Source organism: Chrysoperla carnea, chromosome 3 (assembly GCF_905475395.1).
Source record: "Chrysoperla carnea chromosome 3, inChrCarn1.1, whole genome shotgun sequence".
Lineage (NCBI taxonomy): Eukaryota > Metazoa > Arthropoda > Insecta > Neuroptera > Chrysopidae > Chrysoperla > Chrysoperla carnea.
The window spans coordinates 42,677,122-42,701,629 of NC_058339.1; the positions used below are offsets into that span (position 1 = coordinate 42,677,122).

Below are 24,508 nucleotides of genomic sequence, written 5' to 3' on the forward strand. Positions count from 1 at the left end.
TCGCATTTGTCTTGGGGTTTTTTAAATATTGTAAATTTCACTTGTTTCAATACTGACTACACACATAAGTTGTATAGAATTCCACATTAGGATCATTATATACGCATGTTTATCAAAGGAAAATATTCTGTAAACCAAGCGATGAATTATTGTAATAATACTCCTATTAAAAAAATTGAATGTTGAAAAATAAAATCATTCCAGTAGAATTAATATCGTTGAATAGAACTTCAATTGTTCAATAGCTCTGAAATGTAGTTTTTATTTTTTTTTAAATGATTATTTATTGATGTAAAACAACCGTCAATCAGCTAGTTGCACCCAAGCACATTCTTTCATGTGCTTTTATACCTCAGAAAAACCCACCTGTTATTTACATTCATCATCACTTTAAATCGCTTGCTGCCATTTTATTTAATTTAAATTGTCCTAATTGTTACTTATTAATTGTATTGAGCCTTAATTTGTGAAATTCCATAATGATTAATAATAAAAACACAATTTTTATTTGCATTAATACAATGCAAATAACAATTGTGTTTTTATTATTAATCATGTCCTAATTGTTTTCACCAAATTTTTATTTTATAGCATTTTTATATTAATTTCAAATTTCAAATTATTATATTAGTACCAAAATTTCCCCAATAGTTTCAAATGAATGTAATGTCATCGTTAATGACTCATCAACATATAAATGAGAAGTGTAAATCAACACGACAATCAGAAAGGGGTTTAAATCTACTTTTTTAACTTCATTATAAACTTAGTTAAACACAAGTACCCGGATGACAGAGCTTTACTCTGTAGTTTTTTAGTTAAAAACACGCAAATTTTATCACTAATATAAGAACCATTTAAAATGTCTTTTCACAAATACCAATTTGATATACGAATATCCCAGCAGCTATCTATCAAACAAAACTGACAAAGCTACACGGGCCGCACACTATACAATACATCAATCCAAGTGTGTGTGCATTTATTTTAGAAAATGCATGCTTCTCACATGAACAACTAAATTAGGCTTGCCCATGTGGCGGGACACCGTTTCACTTATTTGTGCACGCACTGGATGGAAAAACAAAAATGTGTACAAAAGAAAAACAACTTCAGTAAACATGTTATAAAACAAATACTCTTTTATTTCATATGACATTGCAACAGCTAGTGTATAATATAAAGCAAATGAAATTTTAGTTTTTGAATTATGATGACGCGAATGTTTTTTAAATAAAAACTTTTAAGCTTATCAAAGCGTCAAAATTCTTACGTAAAGTTACGATAACTGATTATAAGAATTAAAAAAAATTACCAGTGCTAGGTTTTACAGTTTTACAAAACTTTTAAACAATTGAAAAATAAAACTAAGTAATAACAATAAGAAAAATTATCTAATGAAACAATGATCTTAGAAATTGCTGATGTATTTTATTAGTTTTATTATATAAAACTCTACAATTTTTTATTGCGATCAACAACTACTGGTAAAAGTTTTTTCAACTTTTTCTGTCATGACAAAAAATATCTTTTATATTTTCTTATGTAACTTTTAACTCAGGTATTCTACACTACCTCGTTTTTTTTTGTTTTTTTTTATATAATAACTTGAATTGAGGTTATTACAAATAAAAACTTTTTATTAGATATTCAAGAAAAAAGTCTGTAAGGGTATACATTGCCATTTTGTTTTCCTAAAATATAAAATAACTTTGTGAAGAACCTCAAAATTTGGTGGATTTTTATTTTTATTCCCAACTTTTTGCACTCATAAATATAATGAAAAAACTATTTGCATAATTTTGTTAGTGGAGCCCATAAAAGTGTTGTACTTATTATTATTAAAATTATTTGATGTATTTCTTCGAAAGTTAACTTTTAAAAACACTGATTTAGATAACTTTTCAAAACGATAGGTTAGGTTAGGTTACATTGGCTGTCCACGAGAACACACTTAGGCTATTGTGATACCATATATGTGTTTTACCACTTTTCCGCTGATAATTTCATTTATCAGCTCCTTAATTTCAGATGCTGAGTGCACCTCCTTCATACATATACCATGCACTACACCTGACTATCACAACTATTAAATAAATTAATTTTGTTGCGACAACGGGAATCGAGCCCGCTACCGTAAGCATACCACGGACGGTATTGGTTACACTTTAATCAATAGAGCTAATAGGGCGACTTTCAAAACGATAACTACCATGTGATCAGGCTGTATAAGGTCGGACCAAAAATTTAATTTTATTATCTAACTTTCTTTTGAAAAGCTCTAATATTTAATTATTTCTAATTTTGTCACAATGACTCTCAATTGAAACCGTTTGCAAACACGTGACGACAGCTAAAAAGTTTTTTCGTGTTTTTTTGAATGACTAACTCATTATTTTTTTGTCTCCTACGTCGCGAATTTTTGTTGTTGATAATTTGGATTTTTTAATACGAAAAAAACGATCAAATTTTTTTTTTTTTGATGATTTATGTTTTTTTTCTCTGAAATTCATTTTTTTATCGAATAAAACTAAATCATGGTTACAAACAACAGAGACATACATGAATTTGATTTGTTACATTCAACCAACAAACATTATTAAAAACTGTAAGTTCCAAGAAATATAATAGTATAAGAAATAAAAAAACGTTAAGTACACAAAAGTGTAAAATGTTCAGTAAGTATAAATTCTAGATGTATTTTGTATTTGCAACTTTAAAATCGGAATCATTTAAAAATCTTTTTACCTTAACGAGTCTGTACATAATAATTGACAAACTTGTTAAATTTATTCAAATGATAGAGTATCAAGTATTGAATTCTCCCTACGTTTCCGAGCCAAAACAAGGAACTCATTACTTTCCTAAATGATACTGGGGTATTTTGCATAAGGAACTGATTAACCTCCAAAATCGAAATTTTTTTGATAATAAATCAAGTAAATAATACAAAGCAATAGAACAAAATTGGATTAAAATTGTAATTATTATTAATATATTCGCTGTCTATTAAAGGTATCAAAAAGTACCATATGGGCAATTTTGATAAAACAAGTATGTAATTCTACTAAATTTAGGGCATACTTTTCAAATTTGTGATCAAAATTAACCTAACTTTAGTAGATTTCCAGAATGTGGAAACCTGGTTCCGAAATTCAGCACGTAAGTGATAACTAACATCACAGCTGAATATAATGAAAAAATTAGCTTTTAAAAAAAAAATTTCAATTAGATTGGATCAAATTTGCCTGTATTATCAAAAAAATCGAATTTTAACTTCATGACGTCATCAGAATCCAAAAAATTTAATTTTACCCTATCACATCCAAATTTTATCCAAGTTTTTGTAATCCTACTTTTGGGTCATACTTTTCAAATTTGTGATTTAAATTATTCTAGCTCTAATAGATTTCAAGAATATGGAGTCCTGATCCCGGAATTAAGCATAATAAGTGATAGCTAGCGCAAAATTGACATACAGCTGAAAAGAGTGACCAAACCCAAAATTAGTGGGTTTCAAAAAAAAATTTCAATAAAATCGGATAAAATTTGCGTGTTATCAAAAAAATCGAATTTTTTAACTTTACGACTTTATGTAAAATAATGAGCTCGTTTTATAAGATTCTTTACTAACTTTTTGTTTTACGTGTATAAAACATACGTTTTGTTTTGCGCCTTTATTTCTTAAGCGTCAGTGGCGGGTGCCTCATTTGCCACATCCTAGTTACGAACATGAATAGCGCCTTTGTCGCTCTTAACAACAAAACAAATATCAAAACCCGTTGATTTTACTTTTACTGGAACCTTTAATATAGCTATAGGTTAAACTGCACGTGGTGTAAAAAATATTTTATCAGGCAAATTCCGGTTTTGTAGGTAATGAATCCTGAAAATAGTAATTTCAATCTTTTAACATTATCTGAATGTCTATGTAACACTGTTCCAACAATTCTGAAACACTAAATATCTACAAAATAGGAACGTGTACATATACTTTTATAAAATGAACTGAGAGAATGGTTTTACATATATTACAAAAATGTTTTATCCTTACAAAGCTATTCTTATCAAATCATACCCTACTCCTATGATGATACCGTCTCGTTTTTTTATGCATCAACATCTTGTTCCGTTTGTAACAATCTTTGTTTGTTATTCAAGTGGAAGAAATATTACAATTATTGTGATTCTTTTCATTTTTTTTCTTATTTTTTTGGTCATGTTTTTTAATATTTGTAACGCACGCATTTAAAAGAAGCTCTTATGAAATGCAGAAAATATAAAGAATGAATTTTGTACCCTGCATATATGATATGTACAGAATTGTCCAGAAGATCTTAACCACTCCTAATGGTAACTGTCTTTTATAGTTGAGCTAGTAACAGAATAATTTGTACAAGATATAACATTCTCTTTGCATTCAATACACTTTATTAAAAAAAATAATTACAGAACGCTTCGGATACGGAATCCTAAATTCTAAATAATTGAAGAATATTCAATTTATACTTTTACTCTAACAAGAAGGTCATTGAATAACAAATATAAAAATCATTTGACCCAAAGCAAGAAAAACTGAAAAGTATGTTAAAGATTTTTCTGTCAGTACGAAAAATATTGTCATAATTGGTGATATATTTCTAGATTATGAGTTTTAAAATCTGACAAAAAAATAAAAGATCATTTAATCATTGAACCATTTATTAACAAAAAACCGGAACAAAATTTAAATGCTTTTACTTACTATCACGAAAATGGCTTGAATTGGATGAGAATTTGGCCAACACAATTTTTTTTTTGGTTTGGCTTAATAATAAGTCTATTGGCTTTAGTTTTTATAACCTTAGCCATCTCTTATATTTGGCTGAAAATAGCGTCCTTGCTATTTATATTATCTACAAATGCCGTTTTGATGGGTTATTTAAGTAGAGATACATAAATATTGATATTATTTATTATTTTTTGAGAAATAATCTGAGATGTTTTTTAGAAACAGTCTAATATTGTATAGAGTACACCAAATCTGGTGGAAGCGCAAATAAATGTATTTTGTGTTGAAATAAATGATATACTTCATGATAAATTACGCTTCCACCTTTTATTTACAACATTTACAGCTATTCTAAACATATCTTGAGGATAACCATTATTTTTAGTTATCACTTATTACAAACTTACAAAATAAGTAAAATCCAACATTGTTTTATCTAAACAAACTAAATAATGAATATGCTGGTACATTAGTTGTACAGATTATAAAAAAACTTTTGACAAAAAAAAAAACAGATTTCAAAAGAAAAACTATTCCAAAACAAATTAATATGCACTAAAAAGTTAAAAAATAACGATAATATAGTGTAGTTATAATCGTTATTTTTGGAGTCAGCCAAGGAAAAACTGTGACAGAACATCAAAATCATCAAAATCGGTTGACGTGGTATTGAGTTATTCGTCCAATTGTCACGATACTTAATGAAAATTGAAGATTTATCTGGTTTTCTTATGGATGCCATTGTCAGAACTGGACCAAATTGAAAGGGGACCACACGGAAAGCAACAGCTTTCAAATCAAACAATCATCAAAATCGGCTAAGTCAGTTGAAAGTTCTGAGGTAATAAACATTTAAAAAAATACACTCGAATTGAGAACAACCTCCTTTTTTGTTTAAAGCCGGTTAAAAAGTAAAACTACTGCAGGCTAAAAGTCTATACATAAAGGATGTCTAGTGTTCATGGCAAATTTTTTGTAACAGTTCATATAAAGCTAATGTTTTTCGAAGAATCGACCAAAAAATTAACTAAAACTTTTTATACAGGTTTCCTTATTTTTGATTCGGTCTGGTGTATTGATATCAATTTAAAATTCCTCTACAAGGAAATTTCCTTTTCAAGGAAAATGTATTATTGGCACTGTAACAATTCTTGACTTTCGTTAGATTTTAGGGGACATAAAAGAACAAATTTTTAAACAAAAATATGATAATGGTAAGCAAATAAGTTTTTGGTTTAGCATGAATCCAAGAGATCTAGGTATGATTTCTATCATTCGATTTCTATCATAATTATTATTATTAATCGAAAGATTCTAATGTTTATCGTATTTAGTAACCAAGAAAATTTTTGTACACAATGAAAAATAATAAATTTAGAAATTGTTGAAGACAAATTTTTCGTTGTTGTTGGGATATCTGTATGTTTTCAATTCTTTTTGATTGAGTTTGTCCATCAGTCGATTGCTTACTAAAATTGGAAGACAGCCATTCGATTCCAGGGCTTACGAATTAATTTTTTTTTTAATAACATCATAACGATTTTCTTTCAATGATGACTTATGGAGTTCATCAATACTTGAAGCATGTTTTCTATGTTTTATTGTTTGCTTTTTTTACATTTTACTTTAACTTTTATAACTTTTTTAACTAGTTATAATAATTATAGTTTTTATAATTTTTCAACAAGTGATAATTATATTTTAAAATATTCTCAAGAAGGTATTCACTTAGTTAACGAAGCTCCTGAGTGATGAATTATTTTCTTTCATTCTTGTTATTATAAATTCAACAATATTTATCCGTCTGCTATGCTATATGGATTTTTACGTGTCTAGCTATAGCGAGCTGTAAGTATGTTTACATGTACAACCAGAACATATATTTTTATTGATATTGATTAGTGATAATATTATTGAAAAGAAAGCGAATAAAGAAAAACGAAGAAATTGTAAAGTTTTTTTTTTCGCACGAAAAAATTGAAGAAAACTTTGAAGAATAAAAAAAAAAAAAATAATAAAGTTAAAAAAACGTACATCTAGAAGAGATTTTCTGTTCAATTCTTTTATTTTATAAAATGAATAGGTAAAATATATTTACATTTACGACGAAAACATTTATAAAAATCATTGTTGAGTTCAACGAATTTATTGATTCGGTATGCTTCTTGTTTTATATCCTTTGTGAAATAAATATGCTTATAATATCCTAAAACACTTTACTGATTAAAAATTCTTAATTTTTTACAAAATTTTGATGCATCAAATCATTTGATAGATATTAGATACGTTAAAAAATTGAAATGTTTTTAGCACAAAGAAATATCCACACAAACTCATAAGTTATATTACGGATACCAAGGAAAAGTATCGACCAACCTTTGCAATCATAAATGAGTTACTGGGAAAAATAAAATTTTAATAAAAAATACTTTTGAAAGCACAATCTTTTATTGTACTTAAAAAATAGAAATTCGTTACTAAAAAGTCACTCATACATGACTATTCGTAAAAGCTTGAGGCGCCCAATATAATTCTTTATGACGCAAGGCTCAATCCGAGCAAACATAATACATACATACATTGAGGTGCTCCGAATCATTGTTGATATTTTATATTGAGCGACTGAAGCTTTTAGGAATAGTCATATATGCGTGACTCATAGAAAAATTAATGTCTACTTTTTAGTACAATAAAAGCTTGTGCTCTAAAAGGTATATTTATTTAATTTTTATTTTAAGACTAAAAACCACATGTATATCAAATATGATGGAAGCGATGTGCAAATCAGGGCGCACATTTCCTTACCAAGCATTGTCATCCAAACAAAAGCTTGCATGCAAAATTTCAAGTTCAATAAAAGCTTTTAATAACATAACAAGTTTGTTTTAATTTTAAGCTTAAATTAACTACAGCCTTTTGCAGGGGTGGTTGCTCTAGCATGTTTGGTTTTGACTTTACATTGTAACCAATATTCTTTTTATTAAGAAATATGACGAGGGAAGGTCGACTTTGATCGCGATCTTAGACTAAATATTCAAGAAATAGATAAAAATAATATATTGGGTTTTTTTTTCAGTAAGTTCTTATTTCCAAAATATTTTCTAAAAGTTTATTCCTGCGAACTAGAACATACCAGAATTTTGAAACACCGTGTGAATAATTCCTTATATTTCAAAAATATTGATTTTGTGTATATACTATTGAAATGTTATTTATGTAGACATTTGTGATATATCTTAAGAGTAGAACGTTTGAAAGGTATCTACATTTCAATCCATTTTGAAAGCAAAATTTCTGAAAAGAAGAATAAATGACAAATATATTTGTGATGGAGATATGATAAATGACAATATCAATCTTTCAAAATAATGTAAACAAAGACATCATTTGTTTTTAAAATATTTTGGATCTGAACTGGACGTCACTCACATTAGTGGTAAGATTCTTTCCCAAACAAATTTTTAGTCAACTTCGATAATCCTCAAGCACTTTTGTATTAGCGTAAATGGCTTTCAGATCCAAGAAAAAAAATTGACATACAAACATTAACACATCACACACGTATCTGCATGTATTTTTGTTCACAAGAAGGAACGGTGCCTCAATTAGGACGAAAATTTGCCTAAGAAAATTAATAGTTTCTTATTAAAAGTATAGCTTACAATTTCAAGGCTGATTCAATATTTGAGGCAAGATAGTTGACAAACGACTTCCGTTACATATTTGATGACTTTTTAGAACGTTAGGCTGCATTGACGATATTGACGTCGTTGAAAATTTTATTTGGAATTATGTTTAAAGAGGGTTTACACCATTAAACAAATGATAGTTATCTCTTCTTCACTTCTCCATGATAAGGATCAATGATCACATCCACTTAAAAAGAAGTTCCTCAATGAAAAAATTACTTAAAAGCGTAAATCTTAACTACCACAAATGTAAAATACGAGTCTATTTAAGCATAGAAGGTAAGAGAATTATTCTAAGATTCTCTGTACGTAAGATGTGAGTTACCTACTTATTTGCTATAGTAGCTAACACATTTAATATTTATTTTCATATATACACCAAATAAAGTGTATTACTTAAATTTGATATTTTTTCAAGAATTTCATTTGATAATATTCTCTATTACCATCAAATAAGATAATCTCCATTTCTATCACCAATTAACATAATGATTAGAATAAAGAAATATAATAATATAATAACATCAAAGATCCTAATAAACCTGAAGATAGTAGGTATTCAACATTTCCTCGCATTCATCTCAAAGGGATTATATAACATAGAGGCTTTAAACCAGGCATGGGCGAGTTATTTTAAGTCAAAGTTACCATTGTTATAAGTTTATTGCGTGCCATACTCGTAAGTTAGTTACAGAAGTCTGAGTGGCTTCTCTAAGCCACGTTTGCCCATGCATGCTTTAAAGCATAGGAAACGCAATAAGTGAATTATTGACCGCTAAAATAGAGAAGGAAAAAAGGGGATCATCTTCCCTCTTTGTCTTACTGCCAGACAAAACGCGAATATTAATATTTTGAATTATTGCATAAACACGTACATATCTGTGTATTTCATAGAGATAATATAAGACAGACAAAGACAGATATACGCGTCCCTTTTGGAGGTCTCTCTCTATAACAATCATCCGTTTGGATAGCCACATTTTGGTTCTGTTATTACTTCTATGATTCATCTACATATAAAAATATGTAGGTAGACCAGGCATGGGCAAACGTGGCTTAGAGGAGTCCCTCAGACTTCTGACTTCTGTATCTAAAATACGAGTAAGACAGTGACAACCTATCCAGTGACAGCCAAAAATACGAGTTAGGCAGAGGGACAAGATTTTTTTTTACCTATCTCATTACTATAACAGAAACTGAGATAAGTAGAAGAGTCGTATACCCGTCTTGCTTTCTCCTCTATGAGCAATGCGGACTTGAATAAAGAGACACACAATAAAGTTTACGGCACACAATAAAGTTATAACAATGGTGACTCGCCGACTTAAAATAACTCGCCCATGCCTGAGGTAGACGAATGTCGTCTACATATATGTCACCGGGTTTTAGTAAGAATCGTTAGTTTATAGTCACATTGTTAACTGTCGATAGATTGTAAGCAAACTATAAGATTTACAATCTAAGGGGTCTATTTTCGTTTGATTATGAACTAACAATAGCCATTTGTCATACGTAAAAATTATAATAATAAGAGGAATAACTGTCTGATATTTTCAAAAAAGTAACTAAACAATGATGTATTTGTTTTAAGTTAAAAAAGAAAAACAAAATTATTGACCGTTTTATTGTTGAGATGTGATAATCTAAAGTTAAAAAATTTTAGTGTTGAACAGAAACGTCTCTAGTTAGAATATGGTGGTTGAAGAGAAGTAACTATATTAACATAATTTTCTAGTTATATTAATATAACTAGAAAACTTTATTTTGAATGTATACAAACAGTTGAATACTACAGCATTGTCTGACAACAAGCTTATAAACTCTTACTTACCGTGCATTTAATCCAAAACTTTTTTACAATATTGTAGGGATACAAACACCTTAAAAGCTCTACTTTATATTTATCTAAAAGTTTATTTGTGTATTAATAAACCGATATATATTCTATCAAATTGTAAATGAGTATTTTACACTATAATATTATTTTCTCATGATATATAAAACATGTTTGGGTTGGTTCTTTGTTTAACAGCCACCATCATTGTTTGTTTAAAGGAATTTATTATTAAACTTTATGTAAATTTGGATTTTTTATTATTATGTTATTTCTCCTGTGGTTTGATGTTAAACATGTACAACAAATAAAGCACGTTATGATTTACTTTACAATACAATAAGAAATTGTAAATTTAAAAAAAAAGTAGGATATTAATTTGTTTTGCTTTCAAATAAAATTTGTTCGTAATTTAAACCGATTTAAGAATTTATCTTTGTCGGATTGAGTTTTTAAAAAATAGAATTTTATAAAATTGTTAAGGGAGCAGGTTCGCATGATGCAAACTGGAGGTTTCGAATGCTTATTTCTCTTTTATTATCATAAAAAACTAAAATAAGCTTTTTTTCAATAAGACTCTTACGCAATAACTACTGAATTGATTTAAATGAAATTTGGTACATATATAGTCTAGAGTCTGAGAAAAGACATAGGCTACTTTTTAATGCGAAAAGGGCAAGGATATAGGTAGGTAAGGCGTTAAAAAGGGGGTTGAAAGGGGTGTGCTTCAAAAACTTAAAAAGTTCTGCATCGATTAGGCTGAAGTTTTGACACGATTTACAACCAGTTTCAAAATTGATTTTATCTATATTAACCTTCGGGGATAAACGATCGATTATTCTCAAATATATCCAAATCTGATATCAAATGAAATGACTTTCATGAAAGTTAGATCAGCCGTTTAAAATTTGTGAACTCTTTTATCGGGTGGGTGTACGAACTTGGCCTCAGCTTTTAATATATGTGTCTTCAAAATATAGGTGTAGGTACCCTTTTATGTACTTAACCGATTTGAAAAGTTATTTCACGTATAGAAAGCTTCATTATCAGCGAGTAACATGGACGGTTTTCAAAGAAAATCAGCACCAAAATTATATAATCAACGAAATTGTCAACAAAAGGAGGATAAGGCATATGAAGTGAAGGTTAAAACACAATAATCTTTGTATTTAAAATTAAGTTTCCCAGCGAAGCAGGTAGTTCACAGCTAGTAACAAATAGTTATATTCATAATAGTCAAAGAAAATAGTAGACTATTTTAAAGAGTAGAAATCGTAATATTTTATCGGAAATTGGAAGAAAACGACATTATTATTTTAAATAGAACATGTTGTAACGAAATAGAGGTATTGTTGAGTAGAGTTAATATAATTTATTGGAAGTATGCAGAAATTAGCGTTATTATTTCGATAAAAAACTTTCTAATTATATTTTACTTGAATTGAAATTAAAAACTACTTAAAATTGATATATTCGATAGTGAGATTTCAACAATTTTTTACATGTGTAGGTATGTTCGATTCACCCAAAATTTTGTTTTGTTTGAAAGTTAATTTAATGGAGAGTGTTCTTAGATTAGTTTCAAGAAAATCAGTTCAGTTTGGTGAGAGCTACAAGGAAACAAAATCGAATTTATCGGGAGTTTTTTCAATTTTGTAAATTTTTCTTTATATAATGTAATAATTTGACAATTTATTATATTAATTCAGAAATACCAACATACCAAAAGGTGAGAGAAGGTTGGAAAGTCGATACTCCCAAAAGGCACATTCTTGACACATTACCAACTTACATATCAATTTCTATCCCTGTAACTCAGTTTGGAGGAGCTTTGTAGGTATGCACAGCCTTGAATACCATCCAAAAACATGTTTTCTTGTCGTAAAAAAGGAAGAAAGAGGAAGGAAGAAAAGCAGGGAAGCTGTGCACCAAAAGGTAAACCATCGAAATTAACCTAGCTTACATACGAATTCCAACACTCTAGCTCAATTTTGAGAAGCTGTACAGATGTGCAGAGCCATGAAAATTGTCTAAATGTTGTTCTGAGGGTTACGAAACTGATTTATATAACACCCCATCCCCTCCGTTGCCTTTCGGTACAGTTCATAAATCTCTCTTTTCTGGGAAAATATGTCTAAAATATGGAACACGTTCATGTACAAAATGAATACAATCTATAATAGAACACATTAAAAATTTGTTCTGTTTTTCTTTTCTGTTTTTCCTGTTTTTGTTATTTAGTATGGAAAATTATTTATGTTATACCTTTGTTCAGTTATATAATAAAAAAATAAATAAATTGAATAATAAAATAAATTATTTAATTTAATTATTTCATTTTATATTTTGTTTCAGTGAACACAATTTTATATAATAATTAAATTTACAGTTTTTATATTTATTTAAAAAATAAAACAGCAACGTAGGTATTGCATTCAATTTTAGGTATTTCGATATCGAAAAAATTAAAATCTACAATTTAAAATTTTATTTAACAATGAATCATTCTTTTATACGTCTTTTGTCAAAAATTATATCGATTTCTCCTCAGCGCTTTAGGAGAAATTAACTATCAAAGTCAGTGCTTTTACCAATAAAGTTTTTCATTTTTTTGTAAATAATACGCGTTCTATAAACTGTACTTGAAATTCGTGTCTTGGAACTCTGCCTACTTGACACTACAGATTGAACAGATTATCTATATGTACTTATTTGACTTCTCTCTAACCTAAATTTTTCAAGATCCGCCTCTGGGCAGCAAATATATATTCACCTTCACAGTAAAAATAGAAATATGAGAAAAAGTGTTTCTACGATACGATCAGGGCAGTTTTCAATATTCAATACTGCCTAGTATTATACAACTGCCTTGTATTATACATATTTTGTAATCTAAACTAAATTTCGTATTAATTTCATACAGAAGATATATTTGAGAATAAGTTTATAAGCTCAACAAAAATCGTCCATCATTCTTTTCGTTTTTTGATAGATGTATAAAAAAATACATCTGACGTGATATGTACAAAGGTAATTGAATATAAAAATCGTATCACATTTCAAAAAAAAAAACTTTTTTAAATGAAAAAAAAAACACAAGCCACGTTGAATAAAGGTATTACCTTTGAGGATAAAAAAAACTGTAGATGATTGTACGTATTGTGTATAAAAGGTTTTTGTTTTCTTTTTGAAGTTTTCATTGATATGTTGTTTATAGTAAATAATAAATACTTATAAAATTGAGGTTTTAAATGTGTCTAATAAAATGTTCTTTACTGAACTTTCAATAGACAGGTGTTCAAACTTTTATGTGACAAAATTTATATTAATTATACGTAAAGTAACAGCAGAGCTATTCAAACATTTCAAATAAAATAATTTTGATATATCTTATATAAAAACGATATAAAGTAAATAAATTTTTATTTAATTTCACTTTTAGTAAGGGAGAGTGTAATACCTTATTTATATTATAAAGAATGCCCAATTGCTGCGTATCCTAGAACGCAATATGAAATAATCAGATGTCGATTTTTTGGTTTCGTATTAAAGTATCTTTATTTTTGACACTTGCGACAGGAAAAATTGATCTTATTCAAAAGATACGGTCAGATATTCCATATTATCTCATTATTTTTACTAACTTTTCTTTATATTAGCATTGACAAGGAGGGTAAAAATTTTAGATTGAAAATTTTAGATTAACCTCATCATGATTTCAATCGTCTCTTAAAAGCCACGACATGCATACCCGGTTGAAAACATTGAAATTCGCGACCGATCAATGAGGTTAAGAAACATTGGGTGCAGTACTTGGATGGGAGACCACTTGAGAACATTGTGTTCTGTTGCCATTTGATTATTTATAATAATTTAAATACTCATTGTTTTTATGGATGGATTATCTAAAAATTTTGACAGGTCGTTGCATTTATAGCCAAGAGTGTTTCATACTTTTGCATCCCGAAGAAAACGAAATAACGAATATTTAAAAATAACTGAAAAAATTGATGCAAGTAATATAAATGCCAAATGCGTTTCTACATTATTTTTTACTCCCCTATTAATTAATATTAACAGGATTCAGCTACTTAGTTAATAAATTCGATTTTCAAAGTATGAAACTTAAATTACTCATACTATAAATAATTTAAAAATTCAAAAGAAAAAAGTTATTCCCAAGTTTTCAGTTTTCATTTCCGTCGGCAATCCGTCTATAATTTTTTTGGTTAAAAAGTTATTTAAATGTATAATTTTATTATTATGCTAAGCGCTTTCTTAAATTTTGGTCTGTTGTCTTTTTTTTTCAAATCTAAAAGATGTTATATTTTATTATAAAATTTTACAAACTCATTATCTACTTAGTTGAGTAAACTTATATAACTCAACTAAACTATAGTAAACTTATGTAACAAATTTTATTTAGCCTGTAATTACTCATCGAGACATTCAAAGTTTTTCAATTATAATTATTATCACTATATAAAGAAAGTGAATAAAATTAACACATTACAAACGTATCTTTTATAAAGTGTCTTTTTTTTCACTTAACGGTATTAAAACACGTTTAAATGTTCTATTCTAGTAATTATAGTAAAAGGTTACTTATAAATTATTATATAGTATGTTTTATAAGTTTTTAAAAATTCTTTGAATTTGAGTTTCACCTTCAGGATAAGAGATAGATGATCATTTCAAATATTTTCAAAAGTAATGCTTGCCTTTTTGCCTTTTTGAATAAAAGGCAGTATATTTAAAGTGATTTTCGATCTCTTATCAGTTTCGAGTCCGAGTTGTCTTTTAGTTAACTTTAGGTCTCAAAGTCAAATTCCAAGTCTTTAATTTAAAATTTTGTATTAATTTAACGTGTGGGAAACTCTGAGGATCTAGCGCTGGAAAATCGACGCTCTAAAATATTAGGGCAAGGTCTTAAATTAAAGGCAAGGTATCTAAATAATCTGGAGAGTGGAAATAAACATAATAATAGCTTTGCTGAAGGAAAATAATAACTTTGCCGAGGACTGGAAATGCTTCTAGATTTTTTTTTTCAACAAGGCAAGACAAGACGCCCCCGTACCATGAACACAACATGGTCCTCAGCCTCCCGGTACAGTACTGCCAAGCTCCTCCAATCTAGCCTAACCTAACCTAGCCTACGAGATATATCTAATTAAAGTGTGACTAGCTTGTGGAATATGCTGTATATATGTATAAGATATTATCAGATCTACTGTGATTAAACCTTTTCGTTATTTTATTTTCACTCTACGTCTTTGAGGAAAGAAAGCAACAACAAAAACTAAAATTAATAGCTCTTTTCTAAAGAAGGAATTTTCTGTTCTGTTAACAAGAAAAGATCGAGTTATTTTCTGTGAAATAAAATTTATATGCAATTTTTTGAGCTCTCATTATTTTTTGTTATTTTATTTATATATAATCATTTAAAATATAGTTTACATATACGCTTACACTAATTTGTTTATAATTACTTGATGTAAATAAAAACAGTCCTTACAAAAAAAATTGTGTTTATAATGGGCATCCGTTCATACGTCTTTCTAGCAATGAATATATAAAATAAAATTAAATACATATTCTAGGATGTGGCACGTAAAAAATTCATGAGCACTAACTTTTTGCCGTTTAATAAGCTGCCGGTAAATAAACTTCTGAGTCAATGTGGAACTTTTTCTCTCATACGAAATGTATATGACACAGCGGCCATTATCGAGATAGAAAGGGAGGAGAAAATCAACCCTATAAATTTTTCAACCCTAGTAGCTTAGTTGGTTAAGGCGTAACCAATTCCGTTCGCGGTATGCCTAGGGTAGAGGGTTCGATTTCCGCCGTGACAACAACAATTAATTTAATTAAGAGTTATGATGGGCGGGCTAAATTTTATTCTATCCCTAACGGTTTAATACAAGCAAAACTCAAAATTTTAACGTTTCTAAAACCCATGTAAATTTTACAAGCATCATATCTCAAAAACTATTAGACATACGGAGCTGTGAGTTGGCTTCAAGCAACTAATTTCAAATGTTCACAATTTTTGAATTGAGCTTCAAAAACTGAAAAAAGTCCAAAAATTTTTCAATTTTTCACGAATAGGTCCAAAGAGGTTCAAATATCATACAGAAAAAAGCAACCTTACATCGCGAATTCGATTTTAGTTGTTTTTTTGTAAGATCTTAATGGCGTATAAGAATAATAGTAAATTCTAAAAATAATACAACACTAAAACTATAGAACTTTTGGAAAATTCTTTTTAATTTTATCACTAAGATGCTGAGAAATTGCATTTAATTCTAAGCGACTGCATTCAGTTCCTTTTGAACAGTACCCAAATAGAAAGGAAAAATTTAATTGTTTTAACTTGAGACTGCGATTCTTCGGAAACTCTTCAATTAAAATACAAATTGTACTGAGAACTTTACTATTAGAGATTACGTGTTTTTTTTTTTGATTGATCAAATGGTATAAAAACAGTGCCACTTTTCAAATTGGCAACATTAAATCGTGCCACGCTGTTTATTCTGAAATCTTTTATTACAGTGAAAGTAGAAATGGATACATTTTCAGTCACATTTTCCTCAAAAATAAAGACTTATACCCTTCACCCACACTATCATGGAGTATCCTCACCGACCTTTCGTCTTACTGCGCAAGTATCTCATTATTATGGCTGACATCGTAATGGTAACAGCTGCTGTAGCAGCACAAGTAATGGTAAACTGCACAAGTAATCACAATAAGGTGGAGATGATACTCTCCTCTACTCGCAAGTATGCCTCGTGTTGCTTTTGACTTGAGTACAAAAAACCGCTTTTTAATCGAAATCAGGCAATGTAAGTCAAGGCTAGGTGAGACGCCACAAGTATGAACTCAACATTCCCGTTTCTCACTCGACTAATGCTACTTCGGGAGATTGTAGAGCAGGCTTAAGAAACATTCAATGAGGGTAAAATATGACCTAAAAATAGAGCTCTTCTACTCACGAGTTTTTTGTCTGTATATGTTATATGTATGCGAAGCTTGAAGTACCGTCAAAAAGATGAAGGGAATTAATAACAATAGAACAGTATTTCTTCTTCGTAACGTTTTCTTAGTCAATGTATGGATTAAATACCCTTGAGTCATTAACTTTATGAATTTGCTTTTGTTCTGCACTGTACGAAAGTATATACTATGCGAATGTTGTATATAAAGATATCTTTTTAAATGCATGTATGGTATATAGGTATTTATATTTTTAGAACAATATGTTTTTGTTCGAAAATTGGGTAGAAACTCTTATGCTTTCTATATTTATTGCTATTGTACAATAAAATAAGAGATTAAGGCTATAAAAAATTTTGATATGGTTTGATTTTTGTGAAAATTTTTTATTTCAGTATTATAAGAAAACATTAAAAAATATAAGTTCATTGAATTCAATGTATATACATACAAAACAAGAGAAAACAAACAATTGACTGAGTTAGTTGCTGAAATACCATGTATAGACAATGTTAATTGCCCAATCGTTTGTTTTATTAAATCTTATGTGATGTTATTAAAGCTTAATTTTTTTAATTAATTAAGAATTATTCAAACTCCAGATTCTTGGAGAGCACAAAATTTAACGTTCCATTTTATGTATCTACTTTTTCTTAAAAGATTAACTTGGTCTTTAGAGGAGGAAGTTATTAAAACCAGCGTATACTTGACTGCCCCATTTTATTTTAGCTATAACTATGTAATACATCATCTACATAAATACTATTATTATTTACAGTTTTAAATTATATCATTTCATCTAGGGCTAGATCATGTTAGCTTAAGCCATGGATTCATATCTGAAGATGAAAGACGTTATAAGAGAAAATTTCCAATTGTTCTTAAAATCAACTGCTTTCAAGGTCAAGACCAAAGTCAGCATTAAGTTTGCTTTTAAAATACAACAAATTTTGTGTCGATTCTTTTTTACCCGTGGTGCTGGTTTTGTTAAACTAAGGCGTCGTGAAAATTATAATAACTCCAAGTGTTTCTTCATTTGTGAATGTCATTTAGAATATTTTAACTAAGACAAATACAACAATTATTTTCTTAAATGATTAATGATTTCGGAGATTGTAACATATAGCAGATACATAGAAAAGCGAATAAAACACTGTGCTACAGGAGTGATCAATTATTAGTTATACATTATTGAACTAAAATTTAAAAAAAAAGTCTAAGAAATCACTTTGATTTTACTTTTAAAATTTTATATATTGGTTCATTTAATTTCAGACAAAGAGCTCACCGTTTTCTATCTTAAAATCAGTTGATTTTATTTGAATCAGAAAAATTGATTCAAATAAAATTCGTCGCAAATTCTATGCTCCACATTTTTCATAACATATGGTAACATCGTTACAGCAAGAGAAACCGAGATAATCGCAATAAAAAACGTTTCTTTACTTTAAACCTTTAATAAATTACGACGCAGACAGGAGATTTGATAAGACTTTTAAGACAACTTTTAGAACGCCAAAATGAATCAATATACGAAAATTGACCTATTATCTCTCATTCTGAGGTTGATCACATTTGTATTCTATGTATGCTGTGTAAATTAATTATACCTTTAGATATGTGATTATTATAATTAATGGAATGTCAAACTTAAATTTAAAGATAAGTTACTTATATTTGCCACATTATTAAGAAAATATAGTTCAATTAGAAAAAAAATGATCTAATTGAACAAAATATATATAAAAATTCTAATTTTTTGTGATAGTTGTGTTTTTGTGGCAAGTGCTACGAACCTAATATTTAATATTCATCGATTTTGCATACATATCAGATATTACCCACTGTTTCCGTGAATCAGCAAAGAGTCCAAAATGGAATGGAATGTTGATTGAAGCTTGTGTATTGTTATTTCTAAATTTCAAAGTCGTATGTTGTTTAAATCTACTTTATACATATTTTTAACAATTTTGTAAGTTTATATTTATCTATACATCCATATTGAGTAAATGAAAGCGGAGTTTACTTAGCTATATATGAAATTAAGATACAGAACTAACTGATTTATAAAATGAAAATTTCATAAATCTCATTTATATCCTTTATACTTTTGATCTACTAAATCTCTACGTTTTCCTCTAACTTTATTACAGGTTGGTAATATTTTATTGATAGTACGTTACTGTATTTAATCATTTTAACTTATTTTCGATATAACTACTATAAATAAGCTTTGCGTCGTCTAAATATTATGTTACCAAAGTATTATTAATTATATACAACGAATTTGATTTGTTATAGTAGGGTAAGATGTAGTACCAAGAGTATATGTCTATTCGATAGAAATTATATGATAAACAAAAACAAAATTTAGTTACTAGAAAGAAAGCAACAGAAATATCAAATAAATCTTTTTTTAGTGTTTGACTTTGAAACAAAAAAAAATTGGATGTTTTATTCACCCCGGATCAATAAAGACACTAGTTGAAACAGATACTGGACGCTAAGAGAAGAGGACGCGACGCCTGTAAGCGAAACTTGTTAGAATGTACGTAGACGAAATTTCAATGTTCACATACATTGTATGATAGTTCTAAAGAGTAAACTGTAACTATTACATGTGAGGAGATGACCTACTAGGTGGGGGGTGGGTGATTCTACGAACGTTAGTTTGTAAACCATGATACCATGATACAAGGTTCATGGAATAAGATCATCCATGATTCACACTTCTAGTACCATAGTTCACACATTTTGTTGAGATATAACAGTTCTATAAACATATAATTTCAAAAAATGGATTTAAAGAACACATCGAAGTAAATTTTGATTCCAGGTACTACACTTTGTCCTATTATATATATCTAAGTTCTTTGATAATGATGTATGCCATTAGATTAATTGGAATAATTGTAATTAAAATAATTGATATGTTTCATCTACTTTTGAATCTTAACATTGAAACTGCCAACCATAGTGACTCAGTTCAGTAATTGGTATGACTAGAATATGATGGGCTGGTGTATGGGTGCATGGTATACTATGTATATGCATCAGGTGTACTTTGCCTCTCCTAATAATTGAGGAGCTAGTAATCCGCTAATCATCAACGGAAATATAGTATCAAAATTGATCTTATGGGCTACCTGTATACTTCGTGGGCAGTCAATATAACCTTACCAAACATTGAAATACTGTTTTAAAATTTGAAAAATTTTTATTACTGCAAATTTGATATTTTGATTAAGCATTTGAAAAAGAGGATTTTTAATTACTTCTACCTATTAATTAAACGAATATATAAACATGATCTGATAGGCAAATTTTTTTCATATAGAGAAACAAATTGATATAAGAAACTAAATTAAATATTTTTAATAAAATATAGTATACACTGATAAAGAATTTGGAGCATCTTCGATCAAAAACTCAACTATATGGTCCGGGTCCGGTGCGAGGTGACTGCGTTGAGATTATAAACCAATCAAAGATACCGTCTTATCCGTCGTGTAGAACCAAGATTCAACTTCGTAAACCCAATTAGGTGGGAGATATAAGCTCCCAGTTTTGAAATAATTCCGGAGGGTATTCTTGCAAAAAATTTTGTCCATCTAACTATATGAAAGACAAAATTTTGTAAAAACTTTATGGATGCGATGGGAAAAATAAATGAAATGTGAACCAAAGTGGTGCATAGATTCATTAAAACCTATCTGCCCATGCAGCCATGCAGCGTCGGCTCTACCTCCAAATCAAGGTAGAGGTAGATCGTCCTTAACCGCCATTTTTTTCCAAAATTTAACTGGCATTTTAATAATAAACTTGCACCCTGGAGCCTGGAGCGCCCGCTCTGCTTGCTCTACCCTTGGCCCATTGCCGCGGCCATGTCAGAAAAGTCTTCCACGAATTATCCTCATTTTTAGTGATTTATATCTGCCTCTTAATTGGCCACTATCTCCTAACGATTTTTTCCCACACATTTCCCGTATCAATATAAAATGATGACAAGCTAAAAATATATGTTGAGTAACAAACACATCAGATGACTTTGATTTAGTTAAATGTGACATGAAAATTAATGTGTAAGTATTATGTGAGAGATAACATTTTCTAAAACTTGACGCTTATTATAAGTTTATACAATGTTATTTTCGTTGTAGATATAAATGATATACGTTAACGTATATTATACACTCAAGTTCAATAGTATTTTAAAACTTTAAAAGTACAATAATACTTGATAACGATGTTGTTGTAGCGGATGGTTAGGCTACATATAATATACTTTAACAATAATATCTTTGAACTTTCACCTGTGAACCATGTACGAAATACAGAATGATTTTCATATGGTTTATCTTTTAAATTATATTTATATCATTTATTTTATTAATATTACTACAATCCTGAATAAATTTAATCACGAAACTTTCATTAATTTACTTCAATTCTCCTTTATCGTAGCCTTAAATTATTTTTTGTTTTCAAATGCTATTCAGTACATAACAAGGAATTAATTTTTATACCATGTGTATATGAAATATACATAGTATATTAAGTTTATTCCCAAGTTTGTAACGCTTAAAAATATTGATGCAACGAAAAAAATTTGGGTATAGGTGTTCATAGAGTCATCTAATTAGTCCATTTTCGGTTGTCTGTCTGTCCGTCCATCTGTGAACACGATAACTGAAAAACGAAAAAAAATATCAAGCTGAATTACAGCGCACCCGGGACGTAAAAAGTGAGGTCGAGTTCGTATATGAGCTAGGTCAATTGGGTCTTGGGTCCGTAGGACCCACCTTGTAAACCGTTAGAGATACAACAAAATTTTAAATGTAAAAAATGTTCCTTATCAAAAAATAAATCTGTTTATTCATGAAGGCACACATATATAGGCATATGTGTAATGTGATAGAGTAATCAACACTGTCTATACATGGTATTTCATCAATTAACTCAGTCAATTGTTTGTTTTTACTTGTTCGAAATAAAGTAGAAAGCATAGTAAATGAAAATTAAACAAATATTTTGCTAATAGAATCTAAAGAGAACGTTTTCTCAATGCTAAGGAGATACGTTTTCAACAAGAACTATTATTAACGTATGTTTTAAATTTTCACCATTTTTTCAAATAAAATAAATTTGCGACAGTAGAAATTACTGTTCGTTTTTAGAAAACAGTGTAGGAAATGAAACTTATGGTAGAAATGAATATTATAGCACGTATTTTTGCAATAATATTCACGTGTGTGTTGTCATTAGAGTAGAAGAAGTAGTTTTTTAAGCTATGGGAATCAAGTAGTTTGAAATTATTGCATGTTACTTTTATAAGCATAGGACCGAGGGCAAAATTAGTTTATCATGTAGTTATATATGACTTAACGTTTAAAGAATTTAATATGTTTACTAAAGTTAGTCATAAATATAGTCATTGTTTTTGCTTTTTTTTGAATGTCTCTCTCTTTCTTACTGAGTCAATGTCTATAAATCAAGAATTTCCATACAAATAAATTTCAATGAATTACGTGGAAAAAAATTGAAACTGTTGTCTTAGTAGACACAAGAAAATTGGTAAATCAAATCATATTAGATTAAAAATTCAATTATGTTTTTAACGATATTATTGTCAAAAGATGTTCCTGTTTGTTTACTTGAAACTTGGATAGTACGACTTTGATTCTCAACAGTGGAAGCTTGCGAAATATAATGCGTGAGAAAGTAAATTGTTTCAATTGTCGATGTAAAGATAAAACTGAAGCAATATATGCTGCTGAAAGTTTTCGAGGTCTATCGTTATGAGCACCAGATGGATATCGGTACAACTCCAATGAAAAAGTGGGTGAAACCTCCGTCATTACTACTTCCTTCTTTTAATATTTTTTTCTTCAATCACATCATGAAAGTTAATGGATGTAGTAAGTTAAAAATAATACGGGCTATCAAAACCTTACGAGTACGAACAAATAGCTTATACGAATAATAAAGCGCCTTCTGTTATCGGACTAAGATTAATAAAACTGTAAAATATTTAGTGCTAATAAATAGTGAACATATCTTTATAATGAATTCAATACGTTCCACTTTAATACGTATAAATATGTATGATTCCTTTGAATTTCAAATTTCAACCATAACTTGAATAACTTCTTGTTATTCGACAGACTTTGGTAAATAGAATCACTATAGTATGTTTATCAACAAACTTTGATAGGATCATGTAATGTTGACGATAATAGAATTAATAACTTTCTTACAGGAACTTATTGATTTCACCCTGGAAATCGAGTCAAAACGTTTTATGAAATCTTTATGTTATGTTGCATCGATAATGTCCTGTTTGGTTGTATGCCTTTGGTCACATATATATTCTATGGGCGTGCTATTGCACCCAAACAAATTAGACGAACAAATTTTTTTAACGATGAACCTCTTTGGCCGTTTTCAGTGCTACTAAATGTGCAGTAAAACACTTGGGGCGTAGAATATGAGACTTAGAAGCTTCCACGTACCATAATGATCTAGTCATTCCATAAACCTCTGTTGCTTTAAGATTTCAGTTTCTAAGATTTAAGTATGCTTATGTCTACCATATTGACTACTTAACGTCATTAGTGATTTTCGTAATTTGTCTGATATTATAATGAATTTCAAAAATATGATTTGAATACGACGTATACAAAAGTCAATATAAACGATTTACAAACAAATTATAATCTTTTTGATATTTACTTCATGTGTAATCAGTTCTATTATTCGAACGGGGTTAAAATCCTGTTGAGCATTGAATAATAAACTTTTTATTGAAACTTTCTGAAAACTTGTATGTTTTTAATACTAAGAGAACCATTCACCAATAATAAATACTTTATGGGACAAGCAATTTATTCCATTCATTCGTAAATAGTGGTTTTTTAGAAATAAAAATTCATGTTATATAAAATATAATTTGCATATAATTTGTATTTTAATTATAAACAAATAATTATACGTGACGCTTACGTTGGGATTTCTATCAGTTCGCTCAGCCTCAATCAACCGTTATATTTTGAAGTAAACGTGAAGGACTATTATTGGAGTAGGCATAAATTGTTTTTTTGGAGAGATTCATTTTTCGAGTCAGAGAATTATCTATAGTAAAGAAATTAAATGGTGGAAACGCAGATAAACTGTGCAACATATTAATGTTTAATATATACTGTATATTTATTTGCG

At 28.8% G+C, this 24,508-nt stretch overlaps 1 protein-coding gene across 1 annotated transcript in view; it reads right to left on the bottom strand.

The window, feature by feature from the left end:
- Positions 1 to 24,508, bottom strand: part of LOC123296042 (potassium voltage-gated channel subfamily H member 8) — a 220,148-nt gene that overhangs the window by 24,505 nt on the left and 171,135 nt on the right. The window contains exons 9-10 of the mRNA XM_044877504.1: positions 16,678 to 16,695; positions 12,079 to 12,081 (exon numbers count right to left, since the gene is read on the bottom strand). Coding sequence (XP_044733439.1) covers positions 12,079 to 12,081; positions 16,678 to 16,695 — 21 coding nt within the window. The remainder of the gene's footprint in view (positions 1 to 12,078; positions 12,082 to 16,677; positions 16,696 to 24,508) is intronic.